At 42.2% G+C, this 19,560-nt stretch overlaps 1 protein-coding gene across 1 annotated transcript in view; it reads left to right on the top strand.

Moving 5' to 3' along the window:
* The first annotated feature begins 265 nt into the window (after positions 1–265).
* CCDC169 (coiled-coil domain containing 169) overlaps positions 266–19,560 on the top strand; it is a 30,309-nt gene continuing 11,014 nt past the window's right edge. The window contains exons 1-4 of the mRNA XM_086612754.1: positions 266–342; positions 6,586–6,668; positions 7,121–7,231; positions 7,329–7,369. Of these exons, the coding sequence (XP_086468880.1) occupies positions 266–342; positions 6,586–6,668; positions 7,121–7,231; positions 7,329–7,369 (312 nt within the window). The remainder of the gene's footprint in view (positions 343–6,585; positions 6,669–7,120; positions 7,232–7,328; positions 7,370–19,560) is intronic.

A 19,560-nucleotide genomic window follows, 5' to 3' on the forward strand; every position in this document is an offset into this window, starting at 1 on the left:
CGTTCGCGCCCGGCCCCCATCTTCCCGTCTCCGCTCCCCCTGGGCAGCAAGCGAGCCGCGGCGGCTGCGGAGACCGCGGTCGCCTGCCCCGAGGGGTGACCGGGCCGCGGGCCGGGACCACCGCCCGCCCCCGACCACGCCGCGACCGCGGCCGCTGCCGGGCGGGCGGCGCCGCGCCGCTCCCTCTGCCTTCCTGCGGGGAAGGAACTCGGAGCGTTACCCCGCGCAACGGGACGCGGACGCCGCGTCGGGGGCGGAAGGCGCCATGGGGGAACGCGGCGTCCGCCGGGCAGCAGACCCCGAGCGCCTAGCGCTGGAGCTGGGGCGGGAGAGGCGGGAGAAGTGAGTGCCCGGAGGGATACACGGCGCTGGCACCGCGGCCCACCACTGGCCGTGAGGGCGCTGCTGCCGCCTCCCTGCGGCAAAATGGCGGCTGCCGCCTCGGCCGGGTGCTGCGGCTGATGCGGCGGGTGGGGAGCGGCCGGGGGGGCTGTCCGGCTGCCAGGGGGTCCCGCAGCGCCGCTCGGCTGTGCGGGGGACACGGCGGGGAGTGGTGCGGCAGCGCGGGGCACAGGGCGTGGGGGGCAGTAGGAACAGGCGCCCGAGGGTCGGGGGCTGGCGCGAGAAGCCTGAAGAAGTAGGAGAAGTAATTTTAGCCCAAAGTGAGTCTGATACTGAACAGACGTGGACAATAGGACTGGGCGTCGTGGTTTGTTTAACCTCAGTAGGCAGCTAAGCACTGCAGGGCCGCTCCCTCACTCCCATCCCGGTGGCATGGGGGAGAGAACCAGAAGGGTAAAAGTGAGAAAATCTGTGGGTTGAGGTAAAGACAGTTTAATAAGGGGAAAAAAAGGTAAAAGGAAACAAGAAAAGCAAGTCATGCAAAAAAACCCCAGTTGGTCACCCCCGGCTGACCTATACCCATGCCCAGGCAACATCAGCCTCGGCAAACTCCACTCCCCCAGGTTTATTGCTGGAGATGACATTACATGGTACAGAATATCCCTTTGGTTAGTTGGGGTTGGCTGTCCCAGCTGTATCCCCTCCCAGCTTCTTGGGCACCCCCAGCTTGCTTGCTGGTGGGGTGGTGTGAGAAGCAGAAAAGGCCTTGGCTCTGTGTAAGCATGGTTCAGCAGTGACTAAAGCCCCAGTATGTTATCAACAGCGATTTCATCACAAATCCAAACACAGCACCATATAAGCTACTGTGAAGCAAACTTAACTGTATCCCAGCCAAAGCCAGTACACTGGGATTGGCAGCTATGTTGGGGTAAGAACAGAAAGACCTCATGTGGATGCATTCCTGTTGGGGAGAAGAATAATCAAATGGACAACGAGGTGCTCTTTAAACACGCTTCTTTCCATAGGGTTGAATAAAACTGAAAAGCTGGATTTCACAGTCCTCTACTATCACTAAATATCTCTGAAACCTACATGGAAGGTACCATATCTCTCTAGTGCAGTTTGCAGAGAAGATGAGCTACTGGTACTGCTACCAGTTAGTCCCGTTGCTTATGCAGCAGATGTTTCAGTGCTCTGACGATTATTGATGCTCATGCAGTGGTTAGGTCCTAGGTTGGTTTTGGGTTGTTTTTTTTTTTCCTAGTTTGCTCAGGAAGTTACACGTTTTTCCCTGTGTTAAAGAATATGATTGCCTTTTGCATATTAGTAAATTGAAAGTTAGAAAATGTCAGAAGCTCCTGTGGTGCCTTAAGTCAGACTCTTAATATTTACACTTACGTACCGTTTTCTAACATTCAGTTCATACTGATTTTTCCCCTGAACGATGTTTCTTTGAGTGTCTAGGCTGCAGATTCTTTTCAAACTAGTCCCACACTTGTGGACTTTATAAAATGTTTATTCACTAATGGAAAGGGGGAAGCCAATACTAACAGAGTCAAAATGGTTAGGCAGCTTCTGTGTTCAAAATGGCACAAAAAGGAGCTTGGACATGCTTGCACCAATGTTTAAGCAAATGTCCTTTTACTAGTGTGTCAACGTAAAACATTGTTCTCTGCATACACCAACTCATTTACCTGACACGCGATCCTAATATTACAGGTGTTCAGGTAAAACACAGAATGGTGTTGGCTTTATTTCACTGCTCTGATTTATTTCGTTTTAATTAATGAAGACATGGATTCTTTATGTACCTTAAATTCTTGCTAATATCCCTGAGAATCTTCTGCAAGACTGGGCCCAAAGCCTAGGACACATTGTGACGTGGTGACTTACTTACCAATGAAAGGCAAATATATATTTAATAAAAACCTTTATTGTGGTGGTGTGACAGTAAAAGACTTGCTCCTCCAGGTGGATTCTACAACTGTTTGCTGTGCATATCCTAAGTGTGCAAATAGACAATACCATTATTGCCTGTTTCACAGAAGTTGTTTATTCAACCTAGCTTAATGACCAGGGTTGTTAAACATCTACGCTAAACCAGTGGCATATGCAGTCAATGAAGCAGAAAGGCTCTTGGAAGGTGTGATTCATCTGACCTACTTTGGCTGGCTGTTTTAGCACAAGATGACTCACACCCCAGGAGGTCCCTGTTTCTCTCTCCATTGGGAATAAGCGAGCTGAGGATGACTGGCTTGAAGATAGATATCTGCATTCCTTCACAGCCGTCTCGCCCTTGTCGTCTTTTTACTGGCTTGTTGGATTATCGTGCCATTTAGGCAGTTTGCTAACAGCCCACCTACCACTCTCATTTAACACTCCTGGAGAAGAGATTTTTGCTTCAAAGAGTAAATTGAATCATCTGTGTCAGTAAGGGGTCTGTACCTAAAGTACCTGCTGGTTCTTAATGATTGTGGATGTAATACAGTGAAATCTTTCAAAGGCTTTAATGAAGGTCAGCTTAAATCTCACTCTGAATTACTGTAATTGAGATTCATTCCAGGTTTTGATTGGGAAACGTCATGGCAAATGTTTCTGAGAGAGAGAAGGCATATAATACAGCAGTATGCTTCTTAATAGACAAATAGGTCTTAAAGCCCTATATTTATGCATGTCAGCTACTTACTAGTGTTCATGGAGTTGTGTGTTAATTCAGCTTGTGAGATTCCTGCTTCTGTGCCTTTCCTGGCAAGGAAAGCTGCAGTATTTTCCCAGCACACTGCTGCCAGCAAGTGTCAGAAGTCTGTAGCTTTCGATGTTGTATATGCTCTTCCTTGTGGTGCCTTTTGCACGCGCAGTATTGCTTCTGCTTTGTTCATAGATTCCAAAGGCATCTATGTATTTCGTCTTCTACAGGAATCAGTAGAGGTGTTCCATGTTATAGAACCAATGCTCTAGAACTGGTGATTTGCCTTGAGCTGCTCCTGTAATGTTTCACTGGTTTCTGTCTCTACTATGGAAAATGGCTCCAGGCAGGCTTTTGCCTGGTACATGTACCAGATATCCAGATCTGGATAGCAAAACGTGCAGGAAAATGGCTTTCATCCTAAGTGGCTGTCACTTTCAAGTAAAAGAACACCTGTAAATTGTCTTAAAAAGAAACTCAGCAATTTTTTCTTTTGTCATTTCAATCACAGCCTTTTTATCTGAACTGCACTTTTTTCTTCTTCAGAAGAGGTTTCTTGTTATGTTTAGTATGCAAGGACATAGTTAAGTTCCCCTGATGACTTAAAATGTGGACTTCCAGGATTTATAGGCTTTCTTCTGTGATGACTATAAATTGCCCATTGACATGGAAAAGATTCAGAGGTCTTGAATATGTCTAATTATGTTTAACACGTGTGAGGTTGTAGGTAAAATCCCACCACAGTCCCTCTAAGTACAGACCACGTCTTTGTTTGGGCAGGCAGCTATACACAGCTGCATTAAATTCACAGTACATGACGTGACCGTCACTTCCTGTCACAATTAGAAATAACTCCAGAAGCACAAAATGCTCCAATACATTAAAAAGCTGAAGTAGTTACCAAGTTGGTCAAAGTGATTTATTTCTACATCTCTTCTCTGTCAGTGCAGGGACTGTAATTTACTGCGTATACACTGATGAAAATAGAGAGGTTCTACCCTGGCAGCTTTCTGGGTGCTATTGTAGTATTGAATGTTTAATAATAATTAGATTTTTTTAAAAACTGGCTTCAATTGCCAAATGAAAGTAAGACTTTCTGTCAGTGTAGCAATTACAGTCTGACACCTGACAATTTATCATTTCTGTATGCATTTTCATCAGGATAAAATAGAATTGGAAGTTGGCTGGCGGTTTTGCTGATGGCGCAGAAGGAATAATAAAATCTAATGTAAGGAATGTTGTATATAGTCTTGGAATTGTAACAAAAACTGAAAACACTTGTTTTAAAGAATTCAGTCTTCCTATGTTATCCCTATGCATCCATCCAAGTACCTAGTTAGGATTTGTTTGAAAAGGAAAACAATTTCATTTTGGTATAGCGCAGCTCTAGTTACAGCTTTGACTGTGCCTAATTTTCAGTGTTATTTCCTTCCAAAAATTCCGTTTTAACACTCACTGTTATCCTAATTTCCTCTTGTCCAAGCCCTAAGAGGTTGACAGAAATCTGCTTTACAGAAGCCTTATCTATTTGCATTGGAATGGTACCAACAATGTAGTAAGATTTGTCTTTCTTCTTCCTAGCCATCTGCCTCTCTCATTTGGAGTGGGAGCAAACAGGCAGCAGCAAGCAGAATTCCTTTGGTTTTCCTTCATCTAAGCATTTTGACTCATGTGCTTCAAGTCCGTCTTGTGCTGGAGCTTTCACCACACCCGTTTTGTCTCCAACAGGTTACCAGTACTTTCATTATTTCTTTGCCTATGTCGCCCCTCCGATTGAATGTCAGTAGGGACAAAAAGAGCAATGGAGCAAGCAGGGATTGGAAGACCCAGCTCTTCTGTGCCATTTGAGATGTCTGTCTTATTGTGCTCCGGTGTGTTTCTTGCACTGAAAACTTACTTGAATTGAGTTAAATCACTCTTCTTTACGTTTCTTTGCTATTTCAGCTCTTCAGCCCTCCTTATTGCAGGCATACCTCTTGTATTTCTTATGATCCGTTGGTTTGCTTCTGCTTCTGCAGCTTTCAGTTGAAATGTTTCAAGCCATGGAAAAGAAAGGTCACCAACTGAATGTGAGCATGAGGAGTGCAGCAGGTGATACATACCATTTCTTAGTGATCAGCTCTGTCATCAGAGCTTAGATTTCTCATAGGCTAATTATTTATTTCTTGAAGAGCACATCTCATTATGAACATGTTCATAGAATCATAGAATCATAGAATGGCATAGGCTGGAAGGGACCTCAGAGATCATCCAGTCCAACCTCCCTGTCATGGGCAGGGACGCCTCTCAACTAGACCAAGCCACTCTTTAAAAAACACACAACATCCAAAAGTAGGACAGCACAATGATTTTCTCTCTTGCAAGTTTTAATGAACTAGGCTAAGGTTTAAAAGACGTCTATTGTCATATTAGTATTGTAAAGCATATTCCAAAGGGCCTTATTTGCAGTGTTGCGTTCTCAGTTCTTTTGAAGTATTTCAATTTGGGCACTGAAAAATGGAGGCACCCAGGAACCATTGGTTGTTTTTCGAAATCTTGGCCTTCTAGACTTAACTTTAAAGGACAAAACTACAAACTGTTCTTGTGTTGTGGTGCGTTGCGTTTTGTTTGCACCTGTGCTGGTGTAGGCTGACTTCCTGAGGTCTCACAGGCAGGAGTGTTTCTCCATAGGCATCTCCAAAAAGAAGCAGGCTGTTGGCATAAGTATGGTCAATACTTCAGTTAACAGTAATTTCCTCATGGCGTGATTGAGATCATCTGATTCGTTGTAGCACACTAAACTGCTGTCTTGCCACTTACAAGGGTGAGAGTCATTCTGCACATCGTGTGATGCACACTGTCATCTATCAGTCCTCTGCTAGCTTCTGCTTCTGGTCATGCCTTCTAAGGCAGAAAGAGTCCAGTTTCCATGGTGCTTGTCAGCTGTCTGGCTACCCAGCTAGTATACAGGAGTCATCAGTGGCCAAAACATTTTTTCCCACAAAATTAAGTTTTAAGTGACTGAAAAAAATGGTGACTTTAGCGTCTGTAATTTTTGTAATACTCATCTTACTTTAATCACTGTCTTTCTTTTCTCGTATACTCGTAATACGTGGTATGCTCTGATTGTTACTGTTGTGGGTACAATTTAGTAAATGACTGTTAATCATTGAGCAGTGAATCAAAATGAAGAACTGATTCAGAATTTCAAATAACACATCTCAGGCATATTCTTGTTTCGAAAAGGTATTTCTCGGGCATCTTCCTTTAGATGAAAAATTAAGACCAGTGTCTCCTCTACATTTGTGTGATTCTGATGATCTGCTAGAGCGTTATTAAATTTTATGAAATGTCTGTCTTTTTTTTTTCATGGAATTAATTTTATTCACAAGGTAGAAATACTTCTGTTGTTTTTAAGACACTATAGTATCTATAGAGAAAAAATATAAAAAACCATGGCCAAGATGATGTAATTACATAGGAAAGATGCTTAATCTGAAAATATATTCTTTTTTTTCTTTATTATTTTAATAAGATAAATGCAATAGCCAATTTATTGACTTCTCTATATACTACAGGCAAATGCTTGAAATCTCAGTATTTGAACTGAGAAGCACGGTAACAGAGCTAGAAAAAAGACTTAGCAGTGTTGAAGATGAAGGTAAGTGAATTGCAACAGTCTCTTGCTAATTGATTAGGAAACACAGAAAATTAATTCCTTTGGATAGGCCCTACAGAGATAAACATTTTTGTTTAGAAATTTAAGTTTTCCCTTTTCAAACATGACTGTTACAGGTGTGGTGTTGCAAATGTGAAATTAAGAAATACTACATGCTGCATGTTAGCCTTTTTTGTTAATTATTAATGAAACTATGAATAACATGAATTTGTAGAGTTGGTTAATGTTCCGGCCACAGTAAGCCCAGTGAAAAATTTCCTTAATTTATATTTTCAAGCTCTTTTATATGCAAAAATTCTCATTATGAGGATTACTAACTGAAGACTTTCTCAGTCTCCAGAAAAAAGTGAGAACAGTTTGAAAAAATGCTAACTTTTACTTGAAATGGCATGGATTAATCTGGGAAACAGATTAACCCTGTATTTCTTTTTAAGGTAATGAATGGAAAACCAGATATGAGACACAAGTAGAATTGAACAAACAGCTAGAAAGGCAAATAATTATTCTTCAAGAGAAGATGGAGCTTATTCGTGGCAATCCAGCAGGTAGAAATGGGTGGGGTATTCATCACTGTTTTTCAATAGAATTATTGATTATAAGTTGAAATTATATCAATGGGCCAAATTTTCTGCTTATTTGTAGATAAATTGTCCATTGTTCGCACCTTTGATCAAATGCCTGTGGTGAGTTTATTTGGTTAACAAAAAATTGCAGTATAATTGAAGAACTTGTATAATCTTTGATTTTTCATCACAAAAATACCAGCAACCTGATCCAGAAACCAAAACAACCAGTCCTGCTTACTTTCTTACTTTTTTATTGTTTCAAATATGCAGTTGCTTGTAAATTTATTAAGTATAGAGTAAAATCGTTAAGTAGGAGGTACGTAAGACCTGCATGTTGGGAAGAATCATGTAGTGAAATTCTTGACTTGAGTGAAGGTTGTGTGATTGGACCTGCAGTAAGACATAGGACTGTCGTGGTTTAGCTCAACCGACAACTAACACCACCCAGCTGCTTGCTCACCCTCCCCTGGTGACTGGGGAGGACTTGGCCCAGGAAATCCATGTCTGTCTTGTACTGGGAAGCCCCGAACTGGACCCAGCACTTTGGATATGTCTCACTAAGGAGCAGAGACAGTTCATCTCCGTCAACTTGTTGGCAACGTTCTTCCTAATGGAGCCCAGGTGGCCACTGGCCTTCTTTGCAGCAAGAGTGCATTGCTGGCTTGTGGTCATTCAACAGGACCCCAAGGTTGTTCTTTGCCAAGCTCCTTCCCAGCCAGTCAGCCCCCAGTATACACTGGTGCCTGGGGTTATTTCTCCCCAGGGGCAGGACTTCGCATTTGCCCCTGTTGAACCGAACTTCATGTAATTCTTCTCTGCCTGTTTCTCAAGCCTGTTGAGGCCCCTCTGGTGCATCAGTCACTAGTTCCAGTTTTCTATCAACTGTGATAACACAGATGAATATTTACAGTTACATTTTTCATAATATAGTTACAGGAAAATTCCTCATTGTACCATAAATACATCATTTTTGCACACTGAAGGAAGTTTCTGGTTTAATTTTGAAAATTTTGAAAATTTGCACTTGTATTTCACCTGTATTTCAACAAAGCATAGAACATTTTCTGTGATCTCGAGGAGAAAATCGCAAGAGAAACCAGCAAATATTTTTACCATTTAGTCATCTAGAGTAGTAGAAGTGAAAACAATTTTAAATTTAGGACTGTTTTTTCCATAGTCTGTCATCTACTGGAATCTTTTATTTTGAGACCTTTTCTGCTTTTTACCCACTTTTAGAGACAAGGTAGATAAAGATGTGGTAATGTCTTGTAACATAAGCAGGAATAATGAACACTATGAGGCAGGGCTCTTTTATGATTTTTATTCCAGTTGCTTATGCTTACAGAAGTGTTTCCATCATCTTACTTTTTTGTGCTTCAGATTCTGAAGATTAATGGGAATTTACTGAGCCTAGAGGAGACTGCATGCCCTCTTAGTGGGAGTGATTATCTGTTGCAAGCAGGGTGTGAATAATGAACTGTTCTTTCTGATCTGATCCATGAATTTCAGATAGTAAACATTCTTGCCAGTTTTAGTACTGTCCTAGAGATCATGGTGTTTTCTAGGTTGACAGGATGGGTTTTTTTAAACAGTAAATTAAAATAGAACAAAATCCCATCCGACTTTCCTGTTTCACAGAGTTGATCTGAAAATACAACTGAGATTATATTTGAAGAAAAGTCTTGAAGGCAGAACATGGATGTCGAAAATTTACCATAGAGTCTTCTTCAGACAATGTTGTTCCTTTCGACTTGTAAAGCACAGACTGGCATGCGTGCTGACAGCATCAGAAGTGTTTATTTCCATCCAATTGCTAGTGCTCTCTTAACCAATCCACTTACACCTTGCCAGGCGCTCGAAGAGTCCTTACCAGTGAGATAATCTCCTTTGCCAGCAGCTGTGTTGCACCAATCCAGTATGTTTTTAATCCCTACTAAATACTGCCTTGCCTCCTCACGGATGAGCTGTGGTTCTGAGAGGTTTGATTACTTTTCCCACAAAGGAAAGAATGACAGCACAACTGAAAGATTCGTACTGCAAGAAGGAATCTAGAACTAGAGAGTTTGGATCATTCTAGATTTACTTAGTGACACCTAGGGAAGTCTGGAGCACATGTACCATGTGCAGTTTTAAGTATTTCCTCCAGCTTTCCAGCTTAGAATGAATACATTTTTCTGTTTGCTAGACAGATGAGAAAAAAAAGTGCTTAGGGATCTAGTGGAATATTTCCTTTTTCCTTGTTTTGATTTTCAGGAGATGGAAAAAGGGAAAGAACATGAATGTATTTTGTGGGCTTTGCTGTTTTGTGGGGTTTTTTTTGGTTTTTTTTTTCACTGAAGCTACTCTTTTCAATTTTAGGAGACAAAATACTGGTAAAAAAAATACACAGATCATTTTGTAGTGTTTAAGCATATAGATTTATCCAAATCCTTTTTATATTTTGAAGAGTTGTTCAGGGGAGTATGGGGGAATATTTAGCTTCTCCACAGATGAGAATGAAGAGCAGATGTGGTGAGTGGGTGTAGAAAAATGAGAGCTTTGCAGCCAGTCATCAATCTACATTTGCTCAAAGTAAAAATGCTGAGAGTGGGCATACATAAAATCGTGTACGTGTGTGTTAAATCAAAAGTACACTATGATATTCAGCTTTCAACTTCCAGTTGCATATGAAGCTCTGTGGAAAGATAGCAAAATGATTCTTCCAAGATGATACAATTCCTAGAATATGGCAATAATAGACAGTAGATTTTGTTTTGAGCAACGTATTTAGAAAATTAAATAGTATTTGAAGTCTTTTTAACCTGTGTTCCCAAGGAAGTTAGAATTATACAGTTAGAGTAATTAGAAGGACCTCTAATAATTCTTAACCTCCTAAGCAATTTCAGCTGTATTTAACAGAGGAGATATCTCAAAGATACTAAAGAGATTTATCTCACTCAGCTAGTCATTTAAGGTCCTACCATAGTCAATAAAAGGAGAAAAACATGTCCATAGAGTAATTCATCCCATTTAGAGATAGGTAGCATAAAATATTTTCTTGGTATCAAGCACTGTAGAGAATATAAAAAAAGATTAGTCATTAGGGACCCCAGCAGTCAGCAAGCTATAAAAACCTCAATGAAAGAGAAGGATACAAATGCAAATTCTGGAGTGATGAACAAGGAAGCACAGAGGATTTTCTGTGTTGATAAATTGCGATAATCGTTGCAGATGGCTTGCACTATTTTTGCTTTAGAATTAGAATTGTACTGATGAATGATTCCTTGCTATTAAAAACACCCCTAAACCATTTAAATATACAATTATCATTCTGAAGTCCTTATAGTGACTTGAGATAATCCTTTTTTTTTGTTTAAAAAAATCATGATGGTGTCACATGACAGTAAATGCAGAACGAGTACCTTGAACACAAAAATTTTTACAGCCAGGGTTCAGAAAATCATTTTTGTGTGCTGAGGATGGATTAAAAATAACCTAAACAGTGACAAGCACAAAGGAGTTCCAACAGTGTGAACTGTTCAGTCAGTAATTTTCTTTATGTCCCAATGAATAATACGAGTGTCATACAGTACTTCAGAAATAACTACTGAAGGAGTGCCTTCTCTCTAAAGTATAACATGATGTGAATTTTACTTGCCCCTCTTAAACACACTGCATTCGTTTGTTCAGATTTTTTCATTAAATGATTTTTGGTGAAATACATGCTTTCTGCTAAGCATAATTTCCTATATAAGCAGAAAGAAAATTATTCCTTTCTCTCTCACCATTTCTGCAAGAAAGAATCCCTAGATAGCAGCTTTAGTATGCAAATACTGAAAAGCATAGCGCAAAATCAGTTCAGCAGAGCACACTCCTGATAGCATTGCCTTAGCAACATTCTAGTTAAGATTAGCCAAGGAACCAAGGTTTCTGTGATAAATCACCGTTTTCTGGAATGTCCAGCACCACAGCTGAGAAAATTCTGACATTAAGGGCCAGATATTTGCTTTGCAAAGCTGCCTCTCTGAGAGCACAGCGACCACAGAACTGAGACCCTCACACAACCGCTTCAGGGTTTTTGCTGTCGGTTTTAAATGTGTGGCAGTGTCACACTGGAGAAGGCGTTGGCAACAGAACAGGAGGGGAATCTTGGTTTTATGAAAACACGGAATGAATTATTTGTATTTCAGTAGGTGTTGGTAACTGCCTATAGGGAACATCTGCACTTTATAATGGCACAGGAAATGTTGACAATTCTCCTAGCAAGTCGCTGGTATATGAACCTTGTTGCTTTTGCTGGATTGAGTCACCAGTAGCTCTATGGGAAGAAGAAATCTGGTATCCTATCTTTTTGTGAAACTTGGAAGTATTTTGGAGAAAGTTCTGTAGTCTGGTCTGACTGCCCTAAGCTGTTTCCTGCCTCTTCACAGCCTACCCCTTCCTACTCCTTTCATCTGACCTCGGACAAGTATTTTGGATGCCTCCAAGAAACATTTTTCATTTGCATTTTTTCCTTTCCTTGTCATGTTGGTATTAGCTGTTTCTCCTGGTGGCCTTGTACAAACCAGCAGACTATTTTACTCAAATCACTTTGTAGTATTCCCAGAGGCAAAGTACACCTTGTATTTCAAAGAAAACAATCAGGAAAAAATCTCACAGTCAAGGGACATTATTAGCTGGCTCTTCTCAAGAATTCCTTGGCAATTGACTGGGACACTGGGATATTTTCCAGAGAAAATGTACAAGGAAGCACTTTCCAGCCTTTTTCAGGCCTACCAGGAGAGATACTAAATGAGATGTTTCAGAGTCAGCAACAACTTGTTCTGTCATTCTGAAATGCAGCAATGGAGGTCTCTGTTTTAACTCCTTTCTCCCCGTGTCAGTAGATGACCTCTATGAGCAGTGCTGTGGAGACCACTGACGTGAGGATTTAGAGTAGCAGTGTCCCACACCTGTTACACTGAAAGAGCCTGAACTTTCCAACAAATTTCCAGGCTGATTTCTTTACCCTGGCCATTGCCAATGTCTGGTGTGAACAGGACACACTGCATTTAAACTGCAAGAGGATAGATTTAGGTTAGATACAAGGAAGAAATTTTTTACAATGAGTGTGGTGAGGCACTGGAACAGGTTGCCCAGGGAAGTTGTGGATGCCCCATCCCTGGAAGTGTTCAAGGCCAGGCTGGATGAGACTTTGAGTGATCTGATCTAGTGGAAAGTGTCTCTGCCTATGGCTGGGAAGTTGGAACTCGATGATGGAGCTGCTGGAGTGGGTCCAGAGGAGGGCCACAAAGATGATCCGAGGGCTGGAGCACCTCTCCTATGAAGACAGGCTGAGAGAGTTGGGGCTGTTCAGCCTGGAGAAGAGGAGGCTCCGGGATGATCTTATTGCAGCCTTCCAGTACTTAAAGGGGGCCTACAGGAAAGCTGGAGAGGGACTTTGTACAAGGGCATGTAGTGATAGGACAAGGGGCAATGGCTCTAAACTGAAAGAGGGGAGATTTAGATTAGATCTAAGGAAGAAATTCTTCACTTAGAGGGTGGTGAGGCACTGGAACAGGTTTCCCAGAGAAGTTGTAGATGCCCCATCCCTGTTAATGTTCAAGGCCAGGTTGGATGAGGCTTTGGGCAACCTGGTGTAGTGGAGGGTTTCCCTGCCCATGGCAGGGGGTTTGGAACTAGATGATCTTTAGGTCCCTTTCAACTCTAACCATTCTATGATTCTATGATTCTGTGATCTTTAAGGTCCCTTCCAACCCAAACCATTCTGTGATTGTACGTGGTTCAGCTCCCGGTTTGGTTTCGACTGTAGAGATGCTGCCAACCACGAGGGGGCGCGTGGCATTTAGGGAAGCGCAGGGAGCCTTCCCCCACCTGTGCGGAAGCCCTCCCGGGGTCCAGCGTGTATATCTCGAGGGCATGTTGTATGTAGAAATACGCTATGCTAAATAATTTTTATGTATCATTTTTTCAGTAATACAAGATTAGTGAGTTTATGGATATCGACTTGAAATCAAATTCCATTAGAGTAAAACTAAAGATGTAATATTGCTTTTTGCTCTTGATGAGTTGGAAATGATATGTTAAAAGATTCAGCTAAATCAGCTGATGAACATCAGCTCCTAGTGTTGGAGGGAAAGGAGTTTATTTTCTAAACAAAACTTTGTTTGATTTAAAATGTCAAGTAGAACGGATTGCAAAGGCTTCTTGTGTTGTCATGTTCTTTTTCTACATGACTGCCAGATGCATTGCTTCTGTTCTAAATCATGGAGAAAAGTTAAAGAAGATTAAAGCTGAAGAAAATCACCATAAGGATCAATAGTCTACATGAGCTGGGCTCTGATAAAAGCAAGTTGGAGCCCCTTGATGATGTCATGGAGATTGATAGAAATTGTCACCTCTGTTGCCACTGATAACAGAGCAAGGAAAAATCCAGAATGAAAGCAACTTGCGTGGGTGGCCTTAAAATTCAGCTGCAGTATCATTCTGTATAATTTCATTTTCTGGCAAGTGTTAAGCCAAATATGTAACTTCAGTCGAATGAAAAAGAAACTGTGTGAAAAAAAGAAGAACTGGAGAATTGGTGTTCCCTTTGTGCAACTCTGGGCTTTGGTCACTGCTAGACACAAGACTTAATGTATCACTGCTCTGAGAGTGAATCTTGCTAAGCCCTGCAAAATTCCATTACATAAAGAAAGTATTCATTTAAAATCTCAATGTGTCTTTTAGCTTGCCAGCTTGCTCAGAGTGGTTTGACATGGACGACTTATTGAAAACTAAGGATCTTAAATTCAGGTTAAATCCCTTAGTCAGCTTATGTCTCCTTTTCAGGAATACATTGTCCAGCTATTCAAGGCTTAGTAGAACCTGTAATGAACTTAAAAAAAAACATTTCAATATTCAGTTAAAACACTTCTAAAAAGCTTTTTCAGAATTTACCTTACTGGTTAATCTTGGAGTTTGGTTGGCATTTTCTCTTTCTGGAGTGCTGCAGAGCTGGGAGGCTCCTTCTGGTTCTCTTAAGCTGCCACTTGTCTTTGCTTTGTATTGAGGCTTTTCTGTGCTCCAAGAACTCTGCTGCAAGTCTGCGTTACTGTAGGCTTTCAACTCTGTCTTCTGTGAGCTTTTGCTTTTGTCTTGTTTTACTGTATTAAGCCCTAAGCTGATCATACAATTGTAAGCATCAAGAATTGGATCTGTTTCAGTGAGGTTTCTTTCTGCTTGCTTCCCACAGAATTCAGGAAAGGCAAATCCAGTCCTTAATGGTTTGGCTGAGCTCATATGCTGGTGTTTCTCACTTCTTGATTTGTATTGTTGTGCAGCAGCTAAAGACTTCAGATATATAAGGTCTCAGCTAGTTCTTCAATTACTGCCTTGAAAGTAGGGGTAGGAGGTAATTTATAACCAATCCTGCCTAAAGTGGGTCTCTAGAACCCGTTTGAGGTTTCATCATTTAAAGTTTTCTTGTGTCTGTTTCTGAAATTGCATTTTGTAGTGTTTGGGATTTGAACAGGTCTTTTAGTTGAGTAGGAACATAGAATCATAGAATCATAGAATGGTTAGGGCTGGAAGGGACCTTCAAAGGTCATCTAGTCCAACCCCCCTGCAAGGAACACGGATATCTCCAACTAGATCAGGTTGCTCAGGGCCTTGTCCAACCGGGCCTTGAACGTCTCCAGGGATGGAGCATCCACCACCTCTCTGGGCAACCTGTTCCAGTGTTCTACCACTCTCATAGTAAAAAATTTTTTCCTAATATCCAACCTGAACCTACCTCCCTCTATTTTAAAACCATTACCCCTTGTCCTATCATAACTGGCCCTCCTGAACAGCCTCTCCCCATCTTTCCTGTAGGCCCCCTTGAGGTACTGGAAGACCGCTATAAGGTCACCCCGGAGCCTCCTCTTCTCCAGGCTGAACAGCCCCAACTCTTTCAGCCTGTCCTCATAGGAAAGGTGCTCCAGCCCTCTTATCATCTTCGTGGCCCTCCTCTGGACCCTCTCCAACTGGTCCATGTCCTTCTTATGTTGGGGACTCCAGAACTGGACGCAGTACTCCAAGTGAGGTCTCACGAGGGCAGAGTAGAGGGGGAGAATCACCTCCCTCGACCTGCTGGCCACGCTCCTCTTGATGCAGCCCAGGACGCGGTTGGCCTTCTGGGCCGCAAGAGCACATTGCCGGCTCATATTGAGCTTCTCGTCCACCAGTACTCCCAAGTCCTTCTCCTCAGGGCTGCTCTCGATCCAATCACCACCCAGTCTGTATTTGTGCCTGGGATTGCCACGACCCAGATGTAGGACCTTGCATTTGGCCTGGTTAAACTTCATGAGGTTGGTACGGGCCCACCTCTCCAGCCTGTCAAGGTCCCTCTGGATGGCATCCCTCCCTTCCAGCGTGTCGACGGCACCACACAGCTTGGTGTCATCGGCGAACTTGCTGAGGGTGCACTCCATGCCACTGTCCACGTCACCGACAAAGATGTTGAAGAGGGCCGGGCCCAACACGGACCCCTGAGGGACGCCACTTGTGACCGGTCTCCACTTGGACATTGAGCCGTTGACCACTACTCTCTGAGTGCGGCCATTGAGCCAATTCCTTATCCACCGAGTGGTCCATCCATCAAACCCATGACTCTCTAATTTAGAGAGAAGAATGTCGTGCGGGACAGTGTCAAAAGCTTTGCACAAGTCCAGGTAGATGACATCCATTGGTCGACCCTTGTCCACCGATGCTGTCACCCCATCGTAAAAGGCCACCAAGTTGGTCAGGCACGATCTGCCTTTGGTGAAGCCATGTTGGCTGTCACCCACCACCTCCTTGCTCTCCATGTGCCTTAGCGTGGTTCCCAGGAGAATCTGCTCCATGACCTTGCCAGGCACAGAGGTGAGGCTGACCGGTCTGTAGTTGCCCGGGTCCTCCTTGTTCCCCTTTTTAAAAATGGGGGTTATGTTCCCTCTCTTCCAGTCATCGGGGACCTCGCCAGACCACCACGACTTCTCGAATACAATAGCCAGTGGCTTGGCAACTTCATCCGCCAGTTCCTCTATGTCTCTAGATTCCAGTAAGACCTTCAGTATTGCCATACTGAGCTCTACCTCATCAATTAGGTGTGTGGACCAAGGAATGGAATTCAGAAGGCTGAGTTAGCTGCCTAAGTTTCCTGGGTATTAACTGGAAGAAAGGCAGCCAGATTGAGATTCACAACAGAGCGTGTAATAGAGATGGAAAACCAATGGGAAGTTGATAAGAAAAACCCAAGAATTGTGTCTAAAGTCCTGCCTCCTTTCCAGAAGTAGGAATGACCTTGCAGCCTTTCTCACTTGTTCCTTCTCCATCCATGTTAATTTTGCATTTCTATTTGATTAATAGCCTGGCTTCAAAAATTATCTCAGCACTAGTTAAGTATGATGGCAAGGGCACTCTCAGGATCTGAGATGCTATGAACTCAAGCTCTTAGGATGGAAGAAGACTAAAATGTATCTCATCTAATTTCTTTGTGGGTTAACTATAAGGCTGTTAGATAGAAGAGGATTCTTTTTTCGTGTCATATGGGTGGAGAATGCTTTTCAGGTTGCATCCCGTTAGGGAGATGACTACCAGGAAGCTTTGCTTTGAGACTCCATAAAGGCTTTCAGCAGCAAACTAAGCAGCTTGCTTAAGCTTGTGCTTATGGACAACCACGATAGCAACAGCTCAGATGCCTACCTAAGTTATATGACAAAACCAGATGTGAAGAATGTAAGACATTGCATAGATTGCTTTTTTAGCATTAGGATGTTAAATTCTACCTGAAGTGCAACTTAAACTCAAGTCCCTTTAAGATTTTGTGCTTTGCTTCCCAATCTGTAAATTAGGAGTAATTCATAACTTACTTATTTCACAGAAGAATTGTAAGCATAGGTTTGTTACAAATTGTGAGGCACTCAAATACTATAGGGATGGTAACTGTATACTTTAGTCACATTCTCAACCTGTTTCTGTCTGCTTGCTCATCAGAAGCGGTGTAGTGCACCATTGGTTTGTTTGCAGTTGGATATCATCCTTGTTCCAGAGCTGAATGAATGCCCAGGCATCTGCACTGGACCAGCTGCATTGGCAGGAAAAAAACAGACAGTGCTTCTGAAAAGATTAAATAAAAAAAGATCTAAAAGTAGTCTACTTCGTAGGTGAAAGAACTCAAAGAAATTAGACGAGTACCATCACTGAGGGGATATCGAATTGCTCTGCTGTGACTAACAGCTGCAACACCAAGTCTTGCTGTCTTACCTAACACTGATGGACAATCTAGTGAGGAAATAAATAGTGGGCTGTGGATTTACATAGAACAAATCTGGAGAGCAGCACAAATTTCTGTATTTACTGTATTTAAGCTTACTGTGATGGTACAAAAGATGTTGTAGGTGATACAAAGCTTACTGTGATGGTACAAAAGATGTTGTAGGTGATACAAAATACACCATACAAAATATACTGTCACGTGGTTATAATCTTTAATGCGAAGTCAGATCAAGAAGGCAAAAAAAATTATTTTCCCAGCTTGACAGTGCTGAGGCCTTCTCTATCTGTCTTGTTTAATGGTGTACAGATGCTGATGTTGCAATGAAGCAGCACATGACCCTAGTGGAATTTAGCCAAATCTTCTCTTTAATCTGCAGCTTGCTTTTTCTCCTTGAATCGGCTAACGTTGACTGTATTGACTGTAAGAGCCTTCTGTATTAGGACAAATATTTCATCTGCATCCAAGGTACTTCTGCTTTAACTAGGAAATAACCAAAAAACCCCAATTCTTTTCATGTTTTCAGTGTGTCTGTTATAACAGATTAAAGTTAGTAACAGTTCGGTCATGTGCAAAATATTCTTGAAAGGTATAGTTCTTCTGGTTTTTGGTTTTTTTTTTTTTTTTGAACAGCGGGAGGGGTTATTCTCTCTTGGCAGTATGTTTAAAAAATACTGTGCCTTTTGCCATGCAGCTGCAAAATCTTGACTTTAATGGAAATCATTGCTAGGTAAATCTCAGTAACAGCCGGAAATGTTTCTGTCAAAAATAAAATTTGGAGCCAAGTAAGTAATGTGTTGTACAGAAGATTATGAAAAAGAATAAAAGATGCAACGATCTGCAGATACTAAAAAGGAGAAGATTGTCTGATATTTCAAACAGGCAGAGGTAGGAGGTAGATGTATGTTTGGTGGTTATCTGTTAGAAACTATTGGTAGGGCTATCACTTTGTACATCCAGAAAATAGAATGGCTTGATGATGTTATGGACCGAAGATGAAAATACTCTTATAAGAATGACATAATCTTTCATGTAATGACAAATGGCATTTTCAAGTTCACTCTGGAACAGACAAAAGAAGACTGTGCTAGGCTGGATTGCTGCCCATAAAAATGGAATCTGAACTGATCTGATGAAGGTACTGACCAAAAGATGGAAGACTCAGTTGTAACAATAAAATGAAGGTCACAGAATCACATAATTGTTGAGGCTGGAAGGGACCTCTGGAGGTCATCTAGTCCAGCCCCACTGCTCAAGTAGGGCCACCTAGAGCCAGTTGTCCAGGATCATGTCTAGATGTTTTTTTAATATCTCTAAGGAAGGAGACCCCACAACCTCCCTGGGCAACCTATTCCAGTGCTTGGTCACTCTCACAGTAAAAAAGTGTTTCCTGATGTTCAGAGGGAACCTCCTGTGTTTCAGCTTGTGCCCATTGCCTCATGTCCTGTCATGAGGGACCCTGGGCACCACTAAAAACAGCCTGGCTGCGTCTTCTTTGCACCCTCCCTCCAGGTAGTTAGATACATTAATAAGATCCCCCCTAGCCTGCTCTTCTCTAGGCTGAACGCTCCCAGCTCTTTCAGCCTTTCCTCATGTGAGAGATGCTTCAGTCTCTTAATCATGTTCATGGCACTTTGTTAGACTCTCTCCAGTATGTCCGTGTCTCTCTTGTATTGGGGAGCTGTCGTGATTTAACCCCAGCCAGCAACTAAGCACTACACAGCCGCTCTCTCTCCCCTCTGGAGGGATCGGGGAGAGAATAAGAAGGGTAAAAGTGAGAAAACTCATGGGTTGAGATAAAGACAGTTTAATACATAAAGCAAAAGCCCCGCGTGCAAGCAAAGCAAAACAAGGAAATCATTCGCTACTTCCCATCGGCAGACAGGTGTTCAGCCGTCTCCAGGAAAGCAGAGCTTCTTCACATGTAACAGCTACTTGAAAAAAAACAGCATCACCCCAAATGTCCCCCCTTCCTTCTTCTTCCCCAGCTTTATATGCTGAGCATGATGTCATATGGTATGGAATATCCCTTTGGTCAGTTGGAGTCAGCTGT

Source organism: Tauraco erythrolophus, chromosome 1 (genome assembly GCF_009769465.1).
Source record: "Tauraco erythrolophus isolate bTauEry1 chromosome 1, bTauEry1.pri, whole genome shotgun sequence".
NCBI lineage: Eukaryota > Metazoa > Chordata > Aves > Musophagiformes > Musophagidae > Tauraco > Tauraco erythrolophus.